General features: G+C 33.8%; 1 protein-coding gene across 25 annotated transcripts in view; it reads left to right on the forward strand.

Moving 5' to 3' along the window:
• dlg2 (discs, large homolog 2 (Drosophila)) overlaps positions 1-27617 on the forward strand; it is a 277129-nt gene that overhangs the window by 119819 nt on the left and 129693 nt on the right. The window contains exon 1 of one of the 25 annotated variants that reach the window (XM_088639016.1): positions 14620-14997. The exons of the other annotated variants lie outside the window; for them this stretch is intronic. Within the exon in view, the coding sequence (XP_088495142.1) occupies positions 14920-14997 (78 nt within the window). The 5' untranslated portion in view covers positions 14620-14919. Of the gene's footprint in view, positions 1-14619; positions 14998-27617 lie in introns of those variants that run through there. 25 annotated transcript variants of the gene reach the window in all.

Below are 27617 nucleotides of genomic sequence, written 5' to 3' on the forward strand. Positions count from 1 at the left end.
AGGTATTGCTCTTTCAAGCTTTATGTTAACACCCAACCCATAGCATAAACAAAACATAAATAAAAGCCTGTTCAAAGCTTCATTAAGTTTAGAATATTAAACATCTGCTTGAAACCTAATGTCAGCGAACAATTATGTTTTGATGAATTGACTGCTATCGGTGATTTGGTTCCAATACATTATTGGGTATGAATTCATGTTTCAAAGCACTATGCAAATGACTTACAGTAAATGAGAGTTGTAGTGAGAACAGAACCAAAGAATGGGAACGAAAGTTATTCAGTATTTTGTTCTCTGTGAAAGCAGACATCCTTGACAAAGGTTATCTAAATGTTAATATCCATCCTCCAGTAAATGTTTAATGGAATCAAAGAGATAATGATTGAAGTTTCCCAGTTAACTGACTTTAAGCTGGAAAGCCATGTTGTGACTCTGTATTTCAGTGTCACAGCAGCACCAGTGGATCAGGGTTTTTTTTTTTATTCTGTTCAACAAAGTGTATAATTATCATTCTTATTTGTGGAGCCTACAGAACCATCTCAAACATCACCCTGCCAGTCTGACCTTTGATAAATGTTTTAGATCTAAAAGAATGTTTATTTGTTCTTCAGTGCCTACTAGAAAATAACATAAGAGTGGTTGCAAAGGAGAGAAAGTTATTGGGCCCAGATAACTCTGCATTTCACCTTAAACTCAAGTTTTATATTTATCACTTTATCAGTTGTATTGTGAGTTCCCCAAAGAGCGAAACATCATTGCACTCATTATTTATTTAAAAGCTTTTAAGGTAAAGTCATGCTCTGATGTTACTCTTCTGTTTAACAGCAGTTACCAATATAAATGTATTATAAGAATCATCAATTTTTTCAGAAACTGCGCAGCACACCAGAGCCTAACCCAGCGGACAGAGCACAGTTTAGAGATGCCAGTTCTCTTAGTCATCCTATAAGTGGGAGGAAATCAGAGCACCTAGAGAACCCCAACTCCCATGGGGGGTGAATATGGAAAACTCTAATCAGGGGGAAACCCAGGGCAGGATTGAACTCAGGTTAAGAGCTGTAAGGCAGCATCTCGAACGTCCATGCCACTGTACCCCTCATGACAGGATTCCGTTTTTCTACAATTGATAAGCTATGCTATTAGCGATCAAAAACCCCTCAAGTGCATAAATAATTGTGAGCTTTTTTTATTGTATAAATCAATGTAATTTTGCATGAAACATAAAAAAAATTATTGCAAGTGAAACTTTTCTCTATTTTAAGTTAAAGAAATTTAAACTGTAGGACACTGACAGGATATACATGGCTAGTAGGAGACCAAGGGATTTCCTAATGTATTCTCAGTCAGCAAATGGATTTTCTTTGTACTGTTTGTCGAAAATAAATGTCAGTGTTTGTGTCATCTGGAGGTTTGGCTGAGATCCAGACAACAGAACAGAAAGCAGTCTGTGTGTCTGTCTTAAAAGCATGGGCATTTTGCTATGAAGCTGGAAGCAGCTTGCAGTGTTTGACTTTGAAGATGACTGAGGTGTACTGCAAATAGATTTACCAGAGTGACAGTTCATTTTGGCACGCAATTTTGTAGGTTGGCTTTTAGCACCTAGGTACAATTGAATAAATTGTAGTTGATTCAAGATATGTGGCCAGGACTTTTATTTTTGTCTTTTCTTGTGCTGGTTTATGTGCTATTGTTTGACATGCTGAAGAGCAGGAGGTGCAAATAACCACATGAATGATTTTCATTGAAAGCAGTTTTCTAGCAGTTATGGCTGATTTCAATTTAATTTGTTTATAGCATGTTGTTATTTCACATTAAATGTATAAAGGAAACAACGAAATAGTGTAAACAGTGCCAGTGAGACATGCAAAGAAGCAAGCTCCTGATTTTAAAAAACAGCAATGATTCACCTCAGACACTCCTCTTTACTTCTTTCTCTCTAAACAACAGATGTTTAGAAGGTCACCTCTAGCATAAGCACTAGAGATTAGAATACTGAATCATACTGGGTTTGATTTTATTTGCATTATTTGGGAAGAAAATATCGCTTCCCTGTCATTTGATATTGGTTCTCTAAAAGAAGGTTTTTATTGTGAGATTTGCTCATCTCTTGCCTTCATAGATCAAGTCAAACTATCAAAGATTTCCCGGAGCAGTTCGGGAGCAGTATGTAGTCACAAGATATCAAAAGCTCCGAAGTGTGATAGTATAAACTTGTCTAACTGAAACATGAGATTATTTCAACATTTTATTGAAAAACAAAAACCCTACCCTGATTTATAAGACAGGTAAAGGAAGCTGTCCTACTACTACTCAGTGAAGCAAAGATTCCATTGTGCATTTACTGTACAGATTTATTCATTTCAATGTACAGTAATTTCCTAGCTATTTCTTAAACCTTGCTTTTTCTATCAAATATGTATAAAATAACCTTTATTTTATATAGCACCCTTTATGTTATATCATCTCAAGGCTACTTTAAAACATAATAATTAAACAGAGGTACAGTAGGTACAGTATACATATACTAAAACAGGGTATTAACCAGATCTGAAAGTGCTGACTGACTCACAAATTATTCAATGGGTGTGTGCATTTTAAATAAATTATTTGGGACATTATAAAGTCCCAAAAAAATAAAATAAAGTTAATGTTGTAAAGAAAAATCACTTTTCAGAATCTTTTAATCTTTTATAAATTTGTTTTATATGTGTAATGGTTTTACATTCATTCACTTAGCTTTCCAACTACATAGCAGCATTTTATATAAGATGCTAATAGTGTGCTGCATTCATGTTCTTAAATGTGAACTGTCTTTGAAGTGATCATCAATAATTAAATGATTCAGTGGCTTTTCTAATCACCTTAAATGAGGATAATGTTTGGAGAATTTACCCACTGCTGTGAATTCTTTGGAGCAAACAGTAGTTACCTGATAATGTTCCCTTGTAGCTGAATTAACTTTCAAAATAGGGGAATGCTCCCCCTGCGACCTTATTATAGTGTTGCAAGTTGCATTTTTTAAGTTCTGCCACGTACTGTGTCTACAGTATATGAATGTAGTGTGCTGGATGGATAGCTTTTCCATGTGCTGTTTTTTCTATGGATCTGGAAACACAAGACTGGTCAGAACAGCTCTGGAACATGCTGCACAAGGAAAAGACTCACTGGGCAGCCCATGGTGTTGCATTCATTAAATTAATTTTAAAATAACTGAAGCCTAGAAATGCTAAGAACTGTACTGCGCGGCGGAACCGCCAGCGGGTGCGAGCTCAGTCAATGTTGACTTAAGACACACGTCTAATTTCAACGTGTTTCACCAACAAAACCAAAATACATTTGCAGAAAACCTTTTATCAATCGAAAATTGACAACCGGAGCTTAAAATAAAACACGTTTTCAGAACCGAAATACGCCAAGGCGATCGATCTCAATAACAGTTTTTATCTGATGACGTACTTCAGCAAACTTCCAAAGTGCGTCGATAAGTAATCAATAAGCCAGCAAAACATGATTGCAAAAGCAAACACCAGCAAAAAACAGAATATATCCCATGTTTTTACCTTGTTCAGAGTATCCGTAAGACCAGTAATATACAGTATCCACAAAACGATAACCTTACTCATCTCCAGGCCTGGAGGAAACTGAAAGGTATTGGCTATTGGAATTGAACTTTGAAACTGACCAACTCAAGAAAGGTGGTCTGATGGGTGAAAACCGCTGTCATTCATTGTATTTGCAGCCATTCAGAGGTGAATTGTATTGTATTTCCAATAACTTTTATACCTTTTTTTGGGATGCGAGAAATTTCATTCCAGGTCCAGTCTTCACAAAAAACTTCATAGAAATTTTTCAAATCGATCAATTTGTCCCAAATGCTTATCCAAGCTAGTAGACAGCTAGGACAAGGCCTACAAGCATTTTGAGCCTTCTGGCAGGCCTAACAATTCAAACATTTGACCTCTGAAGACCAAAAAAAGTGGACACATTAAGAGATGAAAGAAATTTGACTGTTCACACTCAAAGCCAAGGAAGTTAGCTTCAATGTAAGAACTGAACCAGGCTTCTGCTATGTTCTGCTGCAGAGATATAACAAAATATTTAAGGGGAGAAAATTCCAGGCTGAAATTGGCTATAGGGGTCTAGAACATTATCAGCTTAAATAAGCAATGGTACACTCTGAACTTTTTTTTCCCTTAGAGGCTCGATAATGTTTTTGAAACTGCTGTACAGTACCATGCAGAAACTGAGCAAAGCCTTCAAAGCTACAGCCTTTTAATAATAGATTGTGGAAGACACTTTCTTAAGTTTTGATTCCTGGTTAATTTTCAACAAAATTTGATTAGCACAGTAGTCCTAATTTTTTTCAACCCATATTTAAAAATGGGTGAATAATAATTGCTTACACTTACAGTATATAATGCTTTTCTGGACACTCACAGCACTTTAAAGGTAATGGGGACTCCCCTCCACCACCACCAATGTATTCATATAAAAGCCAATTCCAGATCACCCATTCTCTTTATACTTTATAGTGCAACAGTATCTAAAGTGTTTAAAATGTTTTTTTTAATTAGTTTTTCTTAATTTCTGCATCCATCTATCACTGTCCTCATCACTTATCACATTCTTTGATATTTAGAATCTAAATAAATTACTACAATTAAAACCATCAATAAATATATTTTTACAAGACACACCTTCCTGGTCCTCAAGGCAGATTTTCCATTATAGTATAATGTACTATATTTTAATGTAATGAAAATATTATTTTAAATTGTTGCCAGTTTCACTGTGTTGAAAAGCCTAAGCCATCTAAATAGACTTCGAAGTCTAAAAAAATGAATTATTAGAACAGTATTAGTATAAATAGATTTTTAGGTTATATGTATAAAGTGTGTAATGTGTAATCCTTTATTAATATTGCAAATACAATATTAGCTTATATTTACCATAGATTCTTGAAAACAAGTATGATAATGAGGACCATTGACATTTTTATAACATTTTTAGAGCTTTCAACAAATTGTCCAGACAGTTTTGAAAAGAAATTATGTTACAACTTGATTTTCTTTTGTGTCTATTGCTACTCAATATAATGTAGCTTCTTAAGAAAATTGGTCTTTCTCACATTTGATTTGTTGATGTGATTTTGGTAAAACAAATGTAAACAAGAGTTTTTGTCTCTTCTGTGGGAGATTGCTCTGTGAAGTTTGATAATGGAAGGCGATTATTTATTGCAAATCGTGGCTGATCACTTGAATAATTTTAATTGGTGTGCAAGAGCTCCTGCTTAATCAGAAGCAATGCCTGTTCCTTGCAGTGTTTCATGACCTGGTTTTGCAGTTATCAGAATTTATATTTTTTACACAATGCTACAATACAGTAAATGTAAAAGAGAGTTTTTTGCAATGGGAGTTTCATCACTTGTCAGAGAGCAGTGGTCTTTACCCTTATTGTAATCTTATAATATAATCTCCTGAATTGTGTTTCAGCTTGACAAAGTATGTCTTCTTTATCTCATAGAAACAACTGGGAAGGCTTTTATTTTAGATACTTGACTTGTAACATTTCTAAATGAAAAAAAAAAAGATTAACTAAACTAAAACATTTGGAAGTTAATAAATGTTCATAACCAGACTTGTTTTGCCCTGAGCCCAGAATTCACTGCATGATTGGATTGTTTTCTACTGTAATAAGATTTAAGAGTCATTGCATGTGAATCTTGTAATGATAACTATATACAGTATGTATCAGGCTACTATGTTGCAGAGCAGAGAAATACAGTTGTCTCCCATGTGTATCAAATCATAATTTCTAGATTTTGTATTAACCTATTATTCAAGTCCCCCCCAAAAAAACGTAATGTATGACTTTAGGAACACTAATGAACAACTCTGGAAATGCATCTGCCGTCATATCTTAAAAGTCCTGTCTAGAAACAACTTTTCACTGTTCATTATCAACAGTTCATGAATCACATCTGACAAATTTGAATCACAGGTGGTTCATCCAAATAGTTTTATACATTCTTAATGTAACCTTCAATTATTTATTTGGTCAGTCATGATTAATGTACTGTACCTGGAGATATGTCTGGATCTCATTCCTTTTACATCAGGAATAAATAACAATTCTCAATTAAATGAATGATTCAAATAAATTATTTCCTTAATTTTGTTGTAACAGGTTAGGGATTTCTATGGTGTACAAAACGTACAATTCTGGAAAATGATACTTAGATTATTATTTACTTACTTATTATTACCTTTGTCTATTTTAAAGACAGTGAGAGATTTTCTTGTTGATTCTGAGTGGTAGGTACTATACTGAAAAAACGGATTTTAACTTCTGGAGAGTGGGCTTGGGGGGTGGGGGTAGAGATTCAGCACTGAGGAAAGCTCTTGCTGAGGATTGTGTTGGGTCTTTTCCTGCTGTCTGTCAAAGATATGCGGTCTCACAGTTACTGTACTTTCTATTGCACAAGATTGCACTAAAGAAGGTATTGAATTTCACACCAAATATCGATTAAAATTTTTTTTTATTATTTTCTTAGAAATGTAGGTTATTGTTATACTATTAATAGTCCAATCAATTTTTGTGTTAAAAAACTCCCTTTTTAGATTTTGTTTGTGTTATATTTAAGGTCACAGGGATATACAGTGCTGTAAATGTTTTGTACTGCATGAGCTTGTAACAATTCTGTCATTCTAATGACCAATTTGATGCTCAATGAGAAAAATAAGAATGGGAAAGTTTGGAAAATAAAAATACAGTATACAGTAGATTTGGTATTCCTGAGAAGTCACATTTACTTACTGTATACATTGAATAGAGGCCTTCAATTTCTAATATTACCACACATTTCCCGCAGGTAATATAAATGAATCAATATTGTGGCTTCCTTGTTGTTGTGGCTAGACTATAGTAAGCCCCGGCCCCCATCAAAAAAAAGCAATGCAGGTAGGTTTTAAAATGACATTCAACAGGTTTTGTTTTAAGTCCAATTCATTAGTCCTGAAAAACATTTGATATTCCTGTATTTATTGCCTCTGCCTACCTCCAGCTGTATTTTATCCCCCAGAACAAAAACAAAAAATCTCCTAAAAGAGTCTTGTAAAATCACAAAACTTAGAAGACTTTAGTAGATGTTTTATCAATCCATGATATATTTATACAAAAGCTACTGGAAAATAAAAAACTTTCTAACTGATTGACTTTAAGCCATAGCTCTCCACCAATTCCACTGAGCCCTTGGCCAATACTTGTTTTGTTTCCTATGATAAGTCTGCACATTTCCTCTGGTGATATCTCTGAAAAGACCCTAGATCCCATATGAAGTACTGTAGCTTTGTAATTACAGTTATAACAAGCCGGCAGTACCAGATTGAAATAAAGCCTGTGATTGAATGACTTGACATGTACTAGTTAACCAATGATACTAATTATTCCGTTATGTCAAAGTACCTTCTGGGAAAATAGTTTGTACAAGTACATTATATACCGTACAGTATACAGGTATGTGGCAATTGCTACATGCTTTCTATATAAGGAGACTTCTAGTATCATTGAAAGAGTACAAAGCAAGCTGATATCAAGTATTAATGGCTTTTGCATTGCTTTATATTTTAAAGCTATCATCATTCATCTCACCCCAGCCTAACTAAAGGGTATACTAGAATACTGTAGAATTGAAAATATTCATTCTTATCTGTACATTTATTTTTTTTAAAGATCCCGTTTATCCATGGAGCCAAATTTACTGTCTTGATTGAAAAGGAGATGTGATAACTGACTTAAGCTATTTAAAATGTAAATAAAACTGCATCTTTGTCACTTAGTACTATTCTTGTCAAAAATAATTTAATTTTATGTTCTTCTTTTGAGTAAGGAAAAAAAAAACAAAAGATCTTGGATGTCTCTGTAGTGATTAGAAAATGACAAACGGTTTTCAATAGTAGTTACCTTGCCATTAGGAATTAGTCTAATTAAACTTATTTAATTCCTGTATTCACATGCTAGAAGTAATGTTTTGGATTAGTAACATCTTCTTACTAATATTTGGATCTGAAAGCACACTATCTATGATGGTAATTCTGGATGGTGGAGATTAGAGACAAAAGGAGACTTCAAACACATTCGGATTTTACTTGTTGCTAAGCAGGATGTCACGGGCACTTTGAACTCTACAGGTCCAAGCGGGATGCCTGACCTTCTGCTTCTGTTTACCTGCTCTGGCAGCTTGTTTGCAGGGCTTCTCTTGGCTCTTTCACCAGAGCTCTAGATTTATCAAGCTTTTCTCAGTCTCCCCTCTTGTTTCATTACCCATTATTTGAACTGTTTTTCCATCCATTAAAGGTTAAGGAGGCACTGGCTCTTAAGTACCTCAATACACTAAGCAAAAGTGTAGCATGACAGACTGAAAATTATGATCTAAATTTACACACTAGCCAGTTTTGTTTTCCAACATGCTGTGCCACTATTGCTGATACAAATGAATCTGTAGAATAGCCAGGTACAGGGCTCAACAAGTCAAGGTCATGAGTCCCATCAATTTACAGTGCAGGCATATTTTTATATGAATACAAATCAATACAAGCTGTGAAGCAAGATATTTTGCTATAAGTCTGGATTCCTTTTAAAAGCTGCACTGATTCACTTTTGACTATTGGCTACAAGTCACGTTTGACAATTGTCACAGTAAAGTGTGACATGCTTTATGTATTTGGTGGGTCACTGAAACAGTTGTTTGCAGAACAATAGCTATGTCTCAGTATAGAATATGATCTAAGATGTTTTGTTAAGCAATGCAATACTTTTAATCAGACCCTTATATTTTGATACCCGTGTTTCAACTGTTATACACATTCCATACCAATGTGATTTCTTTTTGCACATTAACACTAAAAGTGTGTTTGTTTTGTTCAAAACTACTGTACAGTAATTCATAGCTGTAAACTCTGTAGCACAAAATCAGTGCAGAGATTCCAGAATTCTAGTAATTCATTCACTTCAACATCTTAGTTTGAAAATGAAAAAAACAACAAAACTAGTACAGGTACAGTATGTCTTTTTATCTGGTTAAACTTTTCAGTTTCCATCATATACAGTATAAGTTCCATTATACTGTATATGGGACCTCCTGCAAATAGCTTATTTGGTTAGAAAGATTTAAGTACTGTATAAGGCATGTACAGTATGTTCTATGCCTCTGATCATTAACATATCGTTACATCCACAGTTTATTACAGTTGGGTTTACTATTCTTTGCAGCTACATTTGTGCTGTATGTAAGATGGATGTTTGCTTCTGTTACTCCATTTTGCAACAGAGGCACTGTTTGATCAAAGTACTGTAAGTTATTTGTTCTGGACCAGATTAAATAGTCTGAGTCTTCATTAGATGAATGGACGTGGAAACATTTACTGTTTATGTTTCAGTACAGTAAGTTTGTTCCATTTGTTTTCTTTTTTGTGCACAAGCAATATAATTTCTACTTATACTGAGCACTGCAGGAATAAACTGTAATCTATACTAGTCTACCATATTTACAGTTTAAAATACAGTACCAGTATATTGAAGGGCCATCTTCTGTAGAAGTATTAACCCATTCTCTGTACAATTACAATTCAGGTGCTTGCATGTTCTATGATTATGATACCTCATATTAATAACAAAACATTTTTATTGGTTAATTGTTTTTTCTAAGTGCACTATACTCTCATCTGTAAGCCCTCTTGAATAATTATGCTTCTATAGTTTCACAAATCAATGTGAAAAATCAAGCACAAAAACAGAATGGACTCTTTAGTACACAACTCTAAATGTTTTAACTATTTTTTTATCATTATTCAGGAGATTGGCAGCGTGAAGTCAGTCTCAAAAATCCTTTAACATCTAATGGATCCAAATGGTCTCCAAAAATAAATGATAATGAAAACCAAGCCTACATAACAAACATGCAATTGTATGGGGTGAGTTTAGATGTACAGTGTAATAGAAAAGAGCTTCTTTACACAGTGTTGAAAACATATGGTTGGCTTAGTGTAATATTGTGAATGTGTGAAGTTTCAGCTCTAGTTCAGCATTCTCAATTTTTTGCTGACTGCAAATACAAAAAAGTGTGAATAATTTATGTTTATGAAAATGTTATGCTGTTTATTATTCAACACCTAACTGTCTGAGTTTCTGCACACAATTTCTTTGTCTTGTTCAAATGTAGTCTTGATGTGTGTTGAATTTGAAGTACAATTATTATTATTTCAATCTAAATGTGTGCGAATTTAATCCTAATTTGTCGAGTCTAAATCAGTGGTGTTGAAGAGCTGTTTCAAGATTAACATTTATCTCTACCCAACAGATGCAGAATGTGTATATTGCAAGCTTAACAAATTAATTGGCACAACTGCTTCAGGAGCTAGGTATCTGACCTTTACACTGTGACATTGCATAGAGATTAGACAAGGTGCAGTTGTTGCTTTCAGATTTCTAGTCTTTTATAGAATACTCATTAAATGTGTGCTAAGATTTTGAAATGTGCTTAGTAGTTCATAGTTTTTAGTACTTTGGAATGTAAATAAATCATTTTGAATCATATATGCTGTTTAATCACTCTATTTGCTAGATTGCCAGCTTGACCATGGATGATTTTGTGTTTTACGACCTGTGTTAGGTCTTCCACAATAAAATATTTATCTATACATTGTCCTGTATGTGCAATTCTACAGGATGATAAACTTTTTAAAAAGCTAAATAAATCCATGTATGTAGCCTAGATTATCCCAGATAGACTGCACATATATTAAGGCAGACATAAATCGAGGAATGCAATGAAGTCAACTAATAAACCATTAAGTAAAAAAGGAGTAATAGCAGAGGAGGAATCTTAGTCATTGCTTTGTGGTAAATATTTTCACTTAACATTAAGTCTGCAAGTGACAAATATTCAAAACACTTCAAGTTCCCTTCCTCCAGTGACCTTGAAGAGCTCCACTAATAAGCTCTCACCTGTTTGTGTGCTGACTAGTGAGAAAGTGTAAACAACGAACGTGTTGCTGAGTTTTTGTTCTCTCTTTACTCCCAGTTCACTAGAAGCAGGTCACCCATAACAGTGCTGCCTGTGTCTTTGCACTTTGCACTTTGCCTCTTCAGGGTAGTCATTTACATTCAGACTATCTCTGACCATGTTGTGAGGTTTTTCAGAACGATAATAGAAAGATTAATCATTTTGGCTGACATTGATGTACACAGTACAATTTATGGAATTTTGTAGCCTCAGGTTTGATGGCCTTATCTACAAAGGAATATAATGTTTGAAGATTCTAAAGTGAACTCTCAGAAATTTAAAATCTGGGATGTAATTTTTATGTTTAATGCACACATTGCTTAGATTTACTACTTTTAGATACAAAAACCACTTCTAAAAAGTGTAATTCCTTTCTTGAGACATTACATCAGATCAATCAAATGTTTGCTAAAATACATGGGCAGATGTTCTCCAAATCATTGTAGAATTATACTGATAAAGATACAGTTCTATTATTTTAACTGTATTAATCCAAACCAAGCAATTAATTTCATTGGGTGTTTCTGCAAAATGGAAAATATTTACATAGACCCTTACACCCCTGAAGGAGGCAGAATGCTGACGATCATTCACTGTTAATTACAACTAGTAGCATTTTACTGTAGCTTATTACTTCTACTGAAAATGTAAAGTCGGCATGAACCATACATTTTAAAATCAGACCCAATTGGAATGACACTTTAATATATGCCAGGGAATCAAAAATGCCTGAATCATATGAAAGGCTTTAAATGATTGTAAAATTACTAAATTAGGCCAGTAGAGATTCACCGGAGAGGTGCTTAAATATAATTGGAGTACCTACGGATTAATAAACACCTTCACAGAAGCAAAAGAGGGATGGTTTAAGGCCTGCGGTGCTTTTGTCCACACAGATATGGCTGTGTTTATAAGTACCAATCACTAAAAGGAAATTATAGCGATCACAGAGCTTTTACTGCTAAAAAAAAGCATTATGGGTGTTCTACTTGTTTTGAATAAACAAAGATTTATTGGGCTGAGTTAGGCTCCTATAGGATTTTAAAAATGCTACTAAAAGCAGTTTCTCTCAATGATCGTTTAGTTTCCCTAAAACAACATCTACAAATTAAAATGCTGACATGCAATTTATTTGTTGTACAAGGATGAAGCAAGTTTTATGAGCTCAGTAGGACCTCTCCTGACAGGTCTTCTCCTTAAATGGTTCCAAATTATGTAATGCAGTACAGTGTATCAGTAACATTTTGCAGTGGCTAACGTGTAAGGGCGAGTTGATTTGCAAGGAGCCACCCAGGAATTGAATTTATTCTTCACTTGTTAACACACCAAATAAATTATTAGTAATGCTGATGACTTAGATGTTCTATGTTTGAGTAACTGCTTCAATTTTGTTTAAAGTAGTGTCAAGGCACTTGCTTATGTAATCATCACAATTACACAAGTTCTATTCTGCAGAGTGCGTTTTCCGCAAGACGGAAATCATAAGTGTAGACCAGTCTGTGATTGCCCAGTTTGGAAAGCTAACATCATCGTTCTCACTACTAAACTTTAGGTCATTTTGTTTCCTTTTTATGTGAGCTGTTATCATTTTGGCTGAATACATAAGATCATAAGGCTGACTTACATATGTATGTACAGGGCCAGTCATACACAAAAAAACCTTAAGGTTTTTAAAGTTTTTAAGTTTTATTCAGGCTTTATAAATGAAACATAGCTGTTTCAAAAGCTATGTTCAAAAGCGCTGTTTCAAAAGAAGCAACTTTTTGGTCTCCTGCATTATTTATTAGACTGAAGAATATATAAGTCATTAAAACATTGATTCAGGTGTAAATGAATCATGTTGTATTTCTGCTAATAAGGCCCTATGAGGTGAGATCTGAGCTGATGTTATTCTAATGAACATCCTTCTTAGATGTTGCCGTAATGTGTGTATCAAAAGGCTCAAATTGGCTTACAATAGCTGCATTTCTAAATGATCTATATTTCATGCATACTGTATAATGGACTCTTTCTGGGATATTAGTAGTTTCAGAATCTGCAAGTGTAGAACATTGTCAGGAATTGAGCAAGACACTACGCTGACAATAAAATCAATTGCACATGTTGTTTTATAAATAAAAGCAAAACTTTTATTTACTCTGAAAGGTAAGACACATTTTCCTTATATGTATATGGAAATATAAATATAAATGTAAATATTTTAATGCTAAAGTGTTTGCTGCTAATATATTTTAAGTTTCCAAATGTTGAAATATTAAATGATTTATAATACAGAGTTAGCCACTTATGCTACATTATAAAGAAAAGTGGGATTCAAAATATTTTGGATCTTATTTTGTGTGACATTAATGTTAATCTTTAACTCATAAATTAATTTGTGTACTTATAACGTGATGATGTTTATTCTGTAAATTCTACAATTACATTGTTAAAAGGAGTGTACTATAAGTGCTTTTTTATGAGCTATTTTACATTAGTTTTCAGTAACTGTAATTTTCAACCGTCTACATGTATGTGTATGTTTTACTGGATTACTTAGTGATGCAGTACGAAGTGAGTGGTGTATAAGATAGCTCACGTTCCTGCTTTTCCCCTTTAACATTGTTTTAGAAAGACTGATAGAACGAGCCATCTTTACAGTACATAACTGCATTTCCTAATGGCAATATAGTGATGGGTAAGGCAATGTTAGTTTCTAGTTACACTGGCATGAGTTCATGTAGGACTGTGTGACCAGGTGAAATGAAAACTGCCCTCCTACTTTAATTAAATACATTATTAATGTTACAAAAATAGGCACTGGACTTACTGTAGCAAATACAAACAATCAGTAAACCCTAAGTTTTCTGTCTAGAAAATAACTGCGCACGAGCTCCATTTTATGACGATAAATAATTCTGCAGAATTTCCAAACTGAATTAATAATTATTCTTCACTTTCATCTTAGGCAAGTACAGCTAGATTAAAATTTTAATTTTTTTAATCAAATATTTTAATCAGCATTTTATATGAACTCCAAATTCATTTTTTCTGCATCACGCTTATAGATGGACAGAACTAATTATGGAAATAGCCCCTTTTGCTGGACCTGGTGTGCTTCAAAGTCACAAAATAAAAAAAAGCCTGCATATCTGTGAGTCTGAAGGGAGCAACCATGTCTGTGAACTCAACTTGAAATATGGCATTGATGTCTCACAGAAACTGCCCTGCCCTAAAGATCAGGATGGCACTTTAGGAAAGTGAGTAAGCCAGCAAAACACAAAATAACAACACTACCTACAGTATAACATAAATGAATTACGTTCTAACGTAACGTATATTTTCAATTTCTAATACAGATAGGTTTTTTTTTTACATGCTGTAAGTACTCAAAGAAGGGTTTAGGACCTTTGATGTGATGTGTGCCTGTCAAGTCTTGTGGCCCAGAAGTCAAGCACTTGACTTCTTCGTGCAGTTGAGCTTGGAGCTGCAAGTGACAGTGCTAAAGAACTGCAGACAGGCACTTAGCAGACTGGATGTGAGCTGGATGCAAAGACACGCTCTCTGGCCCTCCTGCTGGCAGTATGTAAATAGACCTGCAGACGAGAATACGGAGCTTTTCAGAACCCAGTGAAGAGAGAAAGACCTGAATCTACTGTGCTGTGAAGAAGGGAGATACTCTTCTCTGTAGGACTGATTATACATAAAAAGAAATATCCTGCATACAATTTTATTTTCTCCTTTGGTTGGGCTACTGGAATAGACTCACAAGAAAGAAGCAACCAATGTATAAACATCAATAGAATTTTTATGATTGCTTTTTATTTACATATTCATATACTGTATATTAGATCCTTTTTTTGTGCTACTACTACAGTATGTTTGCCTCAATCTGGTATGCAAAGAAGCTTGGAAGAAGGCTTGTGTATAATGCTAGGAAAGCTAAAATGCAAAAGGTAGGTGTGTAAATACATTTACTTTAATGTTTTGCTTACCTTGCATGATTGAAAAAGATCAAATATTAGAATTTGCAGGGTGTGCAGCCTATTTCAAGATAAGCTTAATCTTTTTTAATGCTCCTAGGTTTTACTTATTATACTATACTTATTAACAGAAAAGGGAATCTAAGATTCAGAATTATATCCTTCTAATGTTTGCATGGTTTCTATAACCATTTCTTACGTCACTTACTGTATAGTACTATTTTGAATAATAGTACTGTATACCTGTTGCTTTTATGTGAATAATTTCATTCTTATTGTAGGAAGTACATTTGTGTAACAGATTACCAGAGTAAATATCTTGCTTGTGCCAACTGAAATTACTTGTATATTTGTGTATCCAAATAGTTTCTGATTTCAAAACTACCATCTTTTACTTTGCTTTGCAGAAATGCTGTAGTTAACACAACGTATTGTATGGACACTGTAATGTAATGTACTGTATGTATTTGCATGAAAGGGCTTTACTTGGCAGAACAGTCCTTTTGTAGGAACAACAAGGCTCTTATTACTGCAGTACATCGCCTTTCTTGTAATATTTCAATACATTTACATCCACATGTACAGTACAGTCATCTACATGTGTCAAAATGTGCCAGCACAGTAGGTTGTATTCCCTGCGGTGATCTAAGATAGCATGTAATAAAGGATTGTTCATTTGCTTAGCAGATGTGCTGATATTTGTGATATGTAATGAAGAAATATGACTTAATTATTTAGAAAATGTATTGCACTTGTTGACACTTCAAAGTTTAAATATAAGACCATCTATTTAATGCATCCTATAGTTGGTATAGCCCTTTAATAATTTCAGAAGATGTTTTAACTCATACAGTATAATATTGGAAACAATTAATTTTATATAGCTTGTATACTCGTGCATATATTTACATATTACTATGTGTAAATAAAGCTTTTCTGTGTTTTTGGCTTGCTGTATGCAGGAGATGGGAAAAATTAATATTTTAAAGAAACAAAGAATATTTTCTGAATGCAGGAGATGGGAAAAATTAATATTTTAAAGAAACAAAGAATATTTTCTGTATACAGTAGATGGGAAAAAATAATATTTTAAAGAAACAAAGAATGTTTCAACAATGCTGTGGATGGGGCTTACCCACTACTGTACTAATGTATTTATAGATGTTCTCTGAGATGATTGGACCAATCCTTTCTTCTGATTAAATCAATAGCATTTTCATCTTTAAACCTAAAAACAATTGCAAACAAGAGGAGGCTGTTTGGTCCATTCAGGTTGTTTGCTAGTAGTTAAGTGCTCAGGGTATCAGCTTCAGTAACATTGCAAGGTAACTTCTTCTAGACTCTTGGAACCCTATGTTTAAAAAAAGGTTTCATAGTTCTAAATACACTCACCCATATTTACCACTTGGGTTACTAGTTTATGTTTCACTTGCAGTTCTGAAAGTAGTCCAGTGGATTCACTTTGTCATTTCCCCTGAGGAGTTCAATACTTAAATCAGGTCCCTCTGTAGTCTATGTTTATTAAAAATATTATAAATCTTATACAGTAGCTTATCTTATAGCTTATAAGCTTATAGCTTATAGCTCACATGTCTTTGAGCTGAGAAATGTACATCTAGCTGTTCATTTCTGGACTGATTCCGACACCATTTGTATCATGGTGTCCTCATTTGTACACAATACCCCTAAATAAAATGATGTTTTAAAATGGTCACTTTTTCATAGTGTCTCGAAGCTCAGTCTTTCCCATCTTATAGCAACATAAGATGTTTTTTCTAAACAACGGAGTTTGCACTTTTCTACATTAAATCTCATCTGCCAGATGTTTACCCAGTCTTGAGACACAAGAGAGATGCAAAGTATAGTTTTAGTACTTCCCTAAATATTTAAAGAGGCGGTCCTCTGTTCTTCTTATTTGGATAGTGATACAGTATGTGTGTAAGATGTGGAATGTTATTGTGAATACAGTTACTGTAGGTATCAGAAACTGACAAATAGAACTGCTCTCCCATTTTGTCTAAATATGTTGAGGACCCTTGAGAAACAAGATGTCTCCTCAATTTAAGACATTAACATTATGTACAAAAAAGTTAGTTCCAAACATCAGAATCAGAAACTTGTTCCTGCAAACAGTGAGGCAGTGGTCTATTCTATGTACTGGAATTGGAATGTACTGAAATAGTAGCAAATAATTATTTTAAATCACTTCTTATGTCTCACCTGCTTCTCTATGAATTGTAAAGTACTTAATGAAAGACCACTGATCTTTGGCTTGGATTAAATGGTCTCCTCTCATTTGTAACTTTTCTTATGTCTTATGAGTTTGGTGTTAGCTGGTAAAGTAAGTAATAATTAACTAATAGAATGTGCAAAAAGAAATGAAAAGAAAAGGAAATCTTTTTTGTTTATATAATATTGTTTTAGCACCCAATGTTTGTTTCACATTTCTAGTCTGCTAATACAAACAGCTTTATGTATATTTTTCAGTCTGAAGCACTGACAACAGGAAAACCTTTAAAATGTCAAAAGTTGATCTTTAGTTTCAGTGTTGGACTAAAGGAAAAAATATGATTATTGATTACGATGCTACAGTACTTCTCAGACCTGAGAGCACAAATAGGTAGCTGCTCTGTGGAGATCTGGATGATATTACAATAATGGGGGATCAGGCCTGGGTGGGATACAGGCCAGGGAACAGCCAGATTTGACCACGTTGAAATTTGTTGATGTTGTTGCATGTTCATTCACAGAGAGCAAGGAAGAGAGACGTCTCTTCATCTCAGCCTAAGCTAAACTCTGAAGAACAGAAGGAATGCTGTGAATTTCAGAACAAGGAACTGTTTAAGCAGGTCATTCAATAAAAGCTTACTTTTATAGACTATGAACTAAAGTGAGGTTTATCCACATGACATTCCTGTGCTTAGTTACAAATGTTATATCAGTGCACAATGATGGGTTTAAACTGAAATGGCAGTAAAACAGATTAAGGAGGCTTTCGTTTGCTCCTACTGTAATCTCTGGTGAACCCAGAGCCATTTATTAAACTTGTCTGTGCTTGGCTATAAATATTCTTGTTGTTTCTAACTACTGGCCTGTAAATTGACCACAAAAATAAAATATTATAAACTTAGAAGGTAACTGAACCAATTGAAAGTGATAAATAGAACATTTTGTAAAGTGCACTTCTGAGCTTTTGTGGGGGAGGTGAGTAGTATGTACTTGCAATGTATTTGAGAATAAACAGTTTTGTCTTTTAAGTTTATTTTCAGATTCATTTAGTGCTAGTCCTTTACCCCTACTCCAACCCCCCCAAATAGCTCTGTCAGATACATAAATGAAGCAAAATTAATGGTTCTGCTTTGATTTTGAGACCTGTCATGTCTGCTGTGGTTCAGAATGTTGAACTGTTAGATGTGAAGCATTAACTGCAGAGAATGAAAGAGTTTTTAAAATAGAGTATAATTGCTCTTTGACAGTAGGCACAGCTGGAATATTTTCTAATTAGCTGACTTATCCTTTGAAAAAATATGTTGAAAAGTGACATCAGCACGGCTTTGGGTTTACAGTATATAGTAGATTTTAATGAGCATGGTTCAAATTTGTGCATGGTTCTATCTCACCTGTAATATTCCATGACTGGTGTTTACTGTATGTTATTGAGCCATCTCAGATTACTTGTGGTTTAATACAAAGTGAGCAAACAAACAAGTCTCTTAAACAGAGTTTTGTTGTATGGAACAAAAGGGTTAAATATTATTCATGCTGTATTGTTTACTTCTTTCATGATGTATTTTTTCTGCTTCACTTGTCTCTGCAGTGTTTCTATACGACAGTCATATAAAATTTATCTCAGTCAGAACCCGTGAAGGTACATTTGCCATTAGGCTGCATCTCTAGTACAGATAATAAACACCGTCTACTCTTAATTTCTGTATTTGGTTTCCCAACAAAACTATTTATATTACAGTACAATACAGAAAAATGATACTTTTGACTACCTGTATATGTTTAAAACCTTTGTTTTTTTAAGTTACCCGGCTGATAGTTTTATGAGACATAAATGAAATGTCGACTCAGTTTTCTTCTGTTTTCTTTGTCTTTGAATAAACAACTAGTAGCTTTTAGATTATCCTGTGTTTACTGTGTGTGGGGAAGGTACTATTTCTGTTCTATATGTTTTGGAGAAGATGATGCGACAAATACATCCTATAGTTTTGATCAAACTTTATTCAGAGACATTTTAAGGTATTTGAAAATGTTTTATGACCAAACCCTATTGACATGGCAATCATCAAACAAAATAAAAGTCATTAAGAAAAAAAAACAGGCTATATTTTATCTGACAGATAGTCAAGCCTTTATGTGATTAAAGCCTGGAACATGAAAAAAAATATATTCTTGGATCTTTCACAAAATCACTAGTCTCACTTCTCCAAAGAAATTTCACAGTGTTGCTTTCAGTCATTTTGAACACACTGTGCATTCCTATAGTTTATGCAAATGACTGATGGTTGGAAGAAGAGGGTGTCATCTTGTCATAATGGTTCACATCAGAAAAGATGACAATATTCAGGTTGGTGTCCTTGTCTAGCCTATCTGTTCACCTACCTAGAATGATTTGCTGGGTTGTTTTGAGACTTCATAAAACCTAATTGGATTTTCCAGCCCTATCCCCAAGAGGCAGGAGAAACTCTGAATGCCTGATTGCAGGTTTACAGACACACTTGAACCCAGAAACCTCTCAGTCATCTGATTCATGCACCTTATGTGCCTCACTTCACCTCACACTGCATACTTTGGTCCCCAGAAACACACTGTGCCATTAAGGACTGAAATTAATGGAAATGGACAGCTCATGGTTGAAAAACTTGATGCGGATATTCGACTTCGCCTGCAATAATGTTGAAGTAATCCTGCAGTACAGACAAATGTGAGCCAGTAACACTGGTGCATGATTAAAACATGATAATAAAATGCATGTTTGAGTTACTTACATAGAACAAATGTGCAGTGCATTACCAACTGCATTTGGTTCTTTCCATTATTAATACATTTAATGTCATTTAATGTCATGACAAAAATCAATACTTTTTGTCATAAACTGTGCATCTTATGGTGAATTACATATGTGTAAGAGAAAAAAAAAGATGTCCCTATGACACTTCTGTTCTTAAAAGTTATATTTTCTGCAGTATGCATGCCAGATCTTGAATCTTTCTGCCTTTTCTCACTTTGCAGGATTCATTTAATATTTTGTTTGATTTTACAAAGGTTTTCTTAAGTCATGTGCGTCTTTATTTATATTCTGCATTTGTTTTATAAAGGATAATTAGGTAAATAAGCCAAACATTCTCTTTGTTTCAAATCTGACATTTTTAAACATTGGTTGCGTTTCTGTTTTTCAATTCCTGATAAGGCTTAAAACTATAAATGAAGGCAAAACAATTTTGTCTAGCTGGTAAAAATGCTATGTTTCATGATTACAGTATGTGCATGTATAGTGGAAGTACTGTATTCAAACAGAATGGACTCTGACCACAAAACAATGGGAAGATGTTGGTAGGGGTAATATTATTGTTGAAGTGTGTACAGTAGCATGTCTTCAGAGACATGCTAAAATATTATTTTACAAAGTGAGAAAAAGTTACAGCAACTTTAGCTTCTATGCTGTTTAAATATCATAGGCCAAGGATGAACTTCTTGTACTGTTGTAAAAGAGATTTACATGTGAAAAAAACTGATAAAAGATGCTTTCAGTGCCTTTGGCTTTAATTGTTTCTTTTAATTGTATTTTTTTAATGGTTGACCTTGACAGGAATTTAGAGTTCACCATGCATTTGCTCTATCAGCAGCCATTGTTGTCATATTTGAGTAATTAAAGCAAAATAATATTAGAAGCTTTGTCATGAATTTAGAAAACTAAATAATGTCCTCTTCTGCGTTTAATTGCAGTACGTATCTAACAGAGTTGTGGTGAATATAAACCTTATATGACATTTAATCTATGGGATTCATTTTAAATTCAGGAATAAAAAATCTTCATACTAACGATCGTTTGTATTGGAGCAGACTGCTGTGAAAACAACTGTCTTGGAAAATATTGATCGAAAGGTGTGTGCTGTATATTAAATAGTGCAAGGTTTGTCCCTCAGTCTGAATACTGTAACAAACTGCAAAACCTATTCCTTTTACTGTATTTACACCAGTACACAATTTATTTACAATTCTCTGGTGCTTTTGTTGATGATATAAAGAGGTGGTTTTCTGAATATTTTCTCCTGGTAAGTGATTTATTTGTTCATAATCTAGTTATTTTTGTAGAAGTTGTTTAGATAACTTCTGATGTCTTTTTGCATCTTTATATTATGGCCATATCATGCTGCATCCCCTTTAAATGTAGAGCAAAGAATAGAATTTCTTTGGAAATAGTAGTCCAGTAAAGGCTTTTACAGTGAGGTGTAGTAGTTGCGTTTAACTGACGCTGACGTTAGTGTTATTTTACGTTTTTTAAATTCATTTTTTCTTCTTCTACCATTTCTGTATAGGGTTGGATACATCGGTTCACACTTTAGTTCACTATCATGCAGGATTTGTTCTCTGAAACCTTCAAATCCAATTTAATCATGTCAATCCATGTGTTTTCAGTGCACCCTCTTCTTCATTTCACAGTTTCACCAGGTCTTTTGCATTTCATTCCCAATATTATTGCTTGTTTTCCTGCTCATACTGTATGTTCATACCCCTGAAGTTAGTTTAATCTCATTGGTCTGTTTAATGCTTCTTCTTAAACCACTCCATTATCTACTGTTGGATAGACATCCAGTTCTGCATGCTTATGTTAGGATTCTCATTTGTATTATAATTTATATTTTATTCACAGTATTTATGCATTGCCCAGCATGATGAACCGTACATCACTATCGGTTCAATGTTAGGAGATTATTATGCAAATGTTTTTTTTTCCATTTTGAAATTTTGCCAGTGTTTTGTGTAAAACTGTAACAAATGCAGAAGGTGTTGTGGTGCAAAGTCATGTTACTGTAGTACAAGTCAAGGTATACTCTTAAAACATAATGGTAAAAGACATTTTTACAAACAATGCAAAAACTTCCATTATGATTAGCATTCTCTGAGGAGGGTTTTTAATTTAATTTCTGGACTCTAGCCAGATAATTTATTTCACAAACTCCAAAGAATCACATTGTTTGCAACAAGTATTTAACATAAGAATACAGTAGTTTTGTCACAGTTGTAGGAAGTTATGCTCCATCTAAAGAAAATATTGAAACATACCTGATTTATGTTCTCAGTAAATGATCCCAAATAATCAATTTAATGGATGAATCACTGCTGTTTTCTGTCACAGAGCCAGAAGATTTTACAAGGATTTTAGCACAGCTGAGTTTTTTCAATAACTATATGCTGTTAATAAAGATATGTTTAATCAGAAATTCATATCATGTGGCCACATGGATGGACAGCAAGCTTGTATGGATTTTCTTTGTAGAAGGGCTTATCACAGACTTTTATTGCAATGGCTTATACACTATGGCTACTTAATAGTAAAGGACATACCTCATAATATATGCTGCTTTCAGTGTGTAGTTTTGGACAATCAGCCAGTTAATGATTTGATTACAATTGAAATGACGATAGACCCTATTTGTTTATTAAATTGTGAAAAAGTTTAATATATATACCCAAACATCAAAAATATACACCTGTGTGAGAATGTGGATTCTATTCCCTTTACCAATGATCATATTATTAAGTAAAAGGCACCCAATGAAACTATTTACAATAGTAAGAAGGCTTTGGCTGCCTCTAGTAGCAGATTCTCATCCATTACAATCCCTCGGAAGAACACCCTGCCACAGGGTTCTTTACAAAGTGTCAATTATTTCTAAAATATTATGGTTCTTAAAAAATGGTGAAAAAAATTAATCACCATAGGATTTTTGGAAAGGCTGTCCATCAAGGCTAATTGGTAATAGTGCAGATCATATTATGCATATATCAATGGCATTGCAACCTCCTTGTATGTAAATGTTGTGTCAGCAGATTTAGGAAAAAGTGGTGAGTAATGCATTGTCTGGGGAGCAGAGAGTGGTAACTACTACAGTATGCCATGACTGGGCCTGCAGGAACTACATGTTGGCACATTCTCTGAATGATGAACTGGATGCCTCTTCGTGTTATTGGAAAATGACAAAGGAGACTTTTTTCTCCCTTTTAATGGAGAAAACTAAAGCATTCCACTTTAACCAGTAGTATACAAATGTTAGAGAATGAATGTTAAAAACAGGCCGAGTGCTCTCTGAAAGTGATATTGGGGCTGTAAATACATACAGTAATGTACTGTATCTGAAAAACAAGAATGTCCTGCTTTTTCACCTTGTGGATTTACAGTAAATTTAGTTTTTGTTAAAGCAGTATGACAGACATCACTCATCTCCTTTATCAGTGCGGTACAGAAACATTTTAGTAAGGAAATACTTGAGCAGATTTATTTTAGTATTACTGTATTTTGGTAATGTCATTACTAAAATGGCATTTTTGTAATAGCAGAAAACCCAACAGTTTGCAGACATTGTATGAGTTGGTATTTATCTTATGTTCTGAATGTCTTTCGTTAGTAATAATAAGGCTTGAAACTTTTTGCTAAAGCAGTAAAGTCTTTTGTTGTTCAAGATGCAACTGCAGCAACTGTAATGTGATTAATTTATAAGTGCAACGTGCTCTACTTTGGAAAGTTCAGGTAGAATTTTTGACAGCCGACACATTGTCTTGTACAGATTTAATTTATTGATATCAGTACATTAAAGACAGATGCTGGGCTAATTTGTGAAATAATTTCCTTGAACTATCATCTACAGTATGTATCACCATATATCCTCTAATAGACAAGTAAAACCAGTAAAAACCATGAGCTTTGCTAGAAATTAGATTATCCTTTAAACGGAAGAGAATCACATTGCTTAGATGTGCAAGACTAGAAAAAAACTATATATTTCACATCTAGGAAATATTTCAACAGAACATAAAATTGAAGTTTAGAAATTGTCTTTCTACATTTTCAGAACACTTTCTTCATTGCATTGTTGGACTTTTACTTGGGAACAGGAAAGTACCTACAGGCCAAATTAAAAGTTATTAAATTTAACATTATCAAAAGACTCGCAGGTTTGGAAGCATAAGCACCTACTATTGGCATTATATTCTGCAAAATATATCATCATCATGAGAAGAATCTAAAATATTTTCTGTAAATAATTATTAATAAGTTAATAATCTTAAAATAAGTTGCTGTGCAAGCGTCTCTTTATAGGCACTGCTAGGAGATTAAAAAAAATTGGCTACATCCTGTGGGCTGTAGATTTCAATATCATGAAGCAGATCAGTCTGAGAGTCTGTCCAAGACTGACCCTGAAATCTGGCTCATTCTACAGTAATAGGCAAGTAAGTAAAGTCAATACTCAAGCCTAGCATCTTATCATGCTAGGGATTTTCTCGATTTCTATATCACGAAGCAGTAATTCCTTGTTAAATTGGTCTACACGCTGGACTTTAGATTCTTTGTTTCTGTTAAGATTGCTTTTTACTCACAGTGATTGCAGGTAGGAGGCTGTGCACAATTTCGTAGATAAAGTTTGATTGCATTTTTCCTCCTTTGGAAGCTGAAAACTCACTTGTTTCCTCTTACAATACAGTATATTTCTCCAAAGCACCTGTGATTAAGACTTCAAAAGAATGTGCTGGGCTGCCTCAAAAGACTGCATTCTGACAACTGTCTGCTACCATATTGCCCAGACCAATCTTTAATTCAGAGGGTTTGGGGAGCTTCAATTTTGTGGCAGCAGCTGTTCAAAGAAAAACAGGACAGTAAAGTGGTATTTATCAGTGAAGTGGCGGGCCTCTGCACAACTTTGATGTTTTTATTTCATAAAATAAAATTTATATTTATTTATGTATTAGTACGTAGGATGTTCTTGAATTTTTCATATATTTATAAAAAAATGTTCAGTGGGCAAACACAAGTTCTACACCTTAAGTGCTTCCCTCATTAACTGGACTTATTAAATTGTTTTAATAAATACTTTTAATAAAAAAATCAGACAAAGGAAAAAAGGATTTCTCAAGTGCTTTTGGAGATGATTTTTTGTTATTCTAGTATAATTATAATGATTTTCTGGAATTCATGTTTAGTTTCCAAGCCGTGTATAATATATTTGTTTTCTATAAGAGTTTCCCAATTGAATTAAGCAAAAACCTGATAGAAACTTAAAGTGAGATTTAGGAAAATAAATGTATTTATAGGCTATATATGTAGCTTGATACCAAACTTAATAATTTATCAGTGATGATGCAGGTTATGTTAGCATATATTTTTAAAAAAGAGGTGTGTATGGGAATAAGCCTAAGTTATGTTGGACTAATTGTGCTTGGCAATTGCCTTGGAGTTAAGTGAAGGATTTAGAGGGGATATACAGTAACTATTTGCTTTTACAGTTTTTTTTTATTTAAGATCTTTATTTTCAGCTGACAGTAACATGTGATGCATGTGTCTATTTCTGGTGGTGATTTCTGCCAATAATAAGATGTAATTCTCCCAATCTATGGAGTACTGAGCTTGATGGCATTGATGTACTGTGCAGGATATTCATTCTGTAGTGAAAGGTAACAGGATTTTGATTCACACTACATCTCAAAGAGTTTGTATGACTTCAAGTGTTATAGAATTTAATAATATTTTTGGAGCTACAAAAGAAATATAATTCATGGGGAAACTATATAAAATTATTGATAAATGTAAGAACATTGTAATATAGTATACATATTCTGTATGTATACTATGGTATACACATATTGTATATAGAGCAGTAGAGAGAAGTCAGGGGTTTTGAAATTCCTGCTCTGCTCCTAGTTTTTTGTAATAGCTTTAAGTGGTCAATGTGTACAAAGCTATTGCACCAAATAAGCAGCATGACAAGATCAAATAAAATAGTAGCATTTCAGTAACTTACTGTATTTTCAAAATATCGATTCACAAAGTGACAAATTTGAGAAACTCTGCCTGTTATTATCTTTTACAGTTGTATTTAGAGATGACGACATCCAGGTCCTGACTCTTGAGGAACCTTTTATATTTGGTTCCGAACTTAGTTTTATAAAAATCTAAAAATCTCCAAGCGCCCCATTTAGAATTGACCAAAAATGGTCCTTTAATATTTTTTATTTTGCTCATTGTTTGAGATTGTTGCAAAGTAATAAAAACAGCTTCTTGAGTTCTTTTATTTTAATTTGCTCAGCAGACAGAATAAATACTGCCAGAATGAGGATGCTTCTCTGTGAAGGTAGCTTTATGTTTGATCTATCTCAATGACCTGACATGCGGTACAAGTTGACTCTGCTATATCAAAGCAGGGCAGTATCATTTTTCCTTAATGGGTCTGCGATAACATCAAGCATGGTCCCATGAACAATGCTTTGTACAGCTCTGAGTACTATATGGAGGACCATGGACAGCTTCCCAGATGAAAAGAAACTTTATTCATAATGTATTACTAAGCTAAAGAAAGCATATGTCCTGAATTAAAAAGAAATATCCTGTAATTTGACAAAAGAAATGAGAAGACTATTTCGGCATTGTCATAGACAGATGACTAATATTTCACTGACAGAATCCTTTTATTTTGGTTTGAGGTATTTCTTTAAGCCCTTTTATTTTTTTTATTCCTTGCACAAGGATAATTGGACTCTTCATCCCTGCAGTATGAAGTTTGTTTCTGTTTTCTTATCTTTCACAGGGCAGCATAAATTGCAATCATATAGCAATGCAGCTCTCCATTGCAAGATGGCATCTCATTGAAACTGAATGGGAATCACTATTAAAATCACTTGCTACCCTTATATTATGAATACCATAATGCAAATGTCCTCATATGTGACATCTTCTAATCAGTATATTTTTATTCCCAATGATAGAAAGCAAGCCTTCTATATAGAGGGATAATGCCTATTCATAAAAGCCCATCAGAATGCATTTCATTTATGGCTCATTACTGATTAGCAGATCAAAGTAGAACTATCAGATGTTTTTTAGACATGATGTTGCTTTTCTGTATTTGCACTTGACTCTATGATTCCTTTCCTTACTTGGCAGTCTGCTTAATCTGTAATTTTCTTCGCTTAATCACACAACCTAGAGTATAAAAAGGAAAGAAATAATATTATTGTGTAACTATTTACCCGTTTTGAATTGAATTTTTCTGCTGTTTTGTTATGGAGTGGTTTGGTTTTGAATCATTTTTTAAGGAATGCCGGCAGTCAGTTTTCCAACACTGGATGAAGCAAATGTGTACAAACTCTTCATGTCCTAGAGCACACTGATGAGTCGGCCGGTTGTTGTAGCAATTGATTGTTTCTAATCTTGTTCTGGCTATCCAGCAGAGTTTGCTTCCCTCTGGCATTAATTATATTTCCCTACAATTTACATTTGGGGCTGCATCTGATTAATAAGATTTGATTTACCTCTATACTAGCATCACAGACTCTCCCTATTAGATATATTGAATATGTGTCACGAGAATCCT

Source organism: Lepisosteus platostomus, chromosome 7, assembly GCF_059453375.1.
Source record: "Lepisosteus platostomus isolate fLepPlt1 chromosome 7, fLepPlt1.hap1, whole genome shotgun sequence".
Taxonomy (NCBI): Eukaryota; Metazoa; Chordata; class Actinopteri; order Semionotiformes; family Lepisosteidae; genus Lepisosteus; species Lepisosteus platostomus.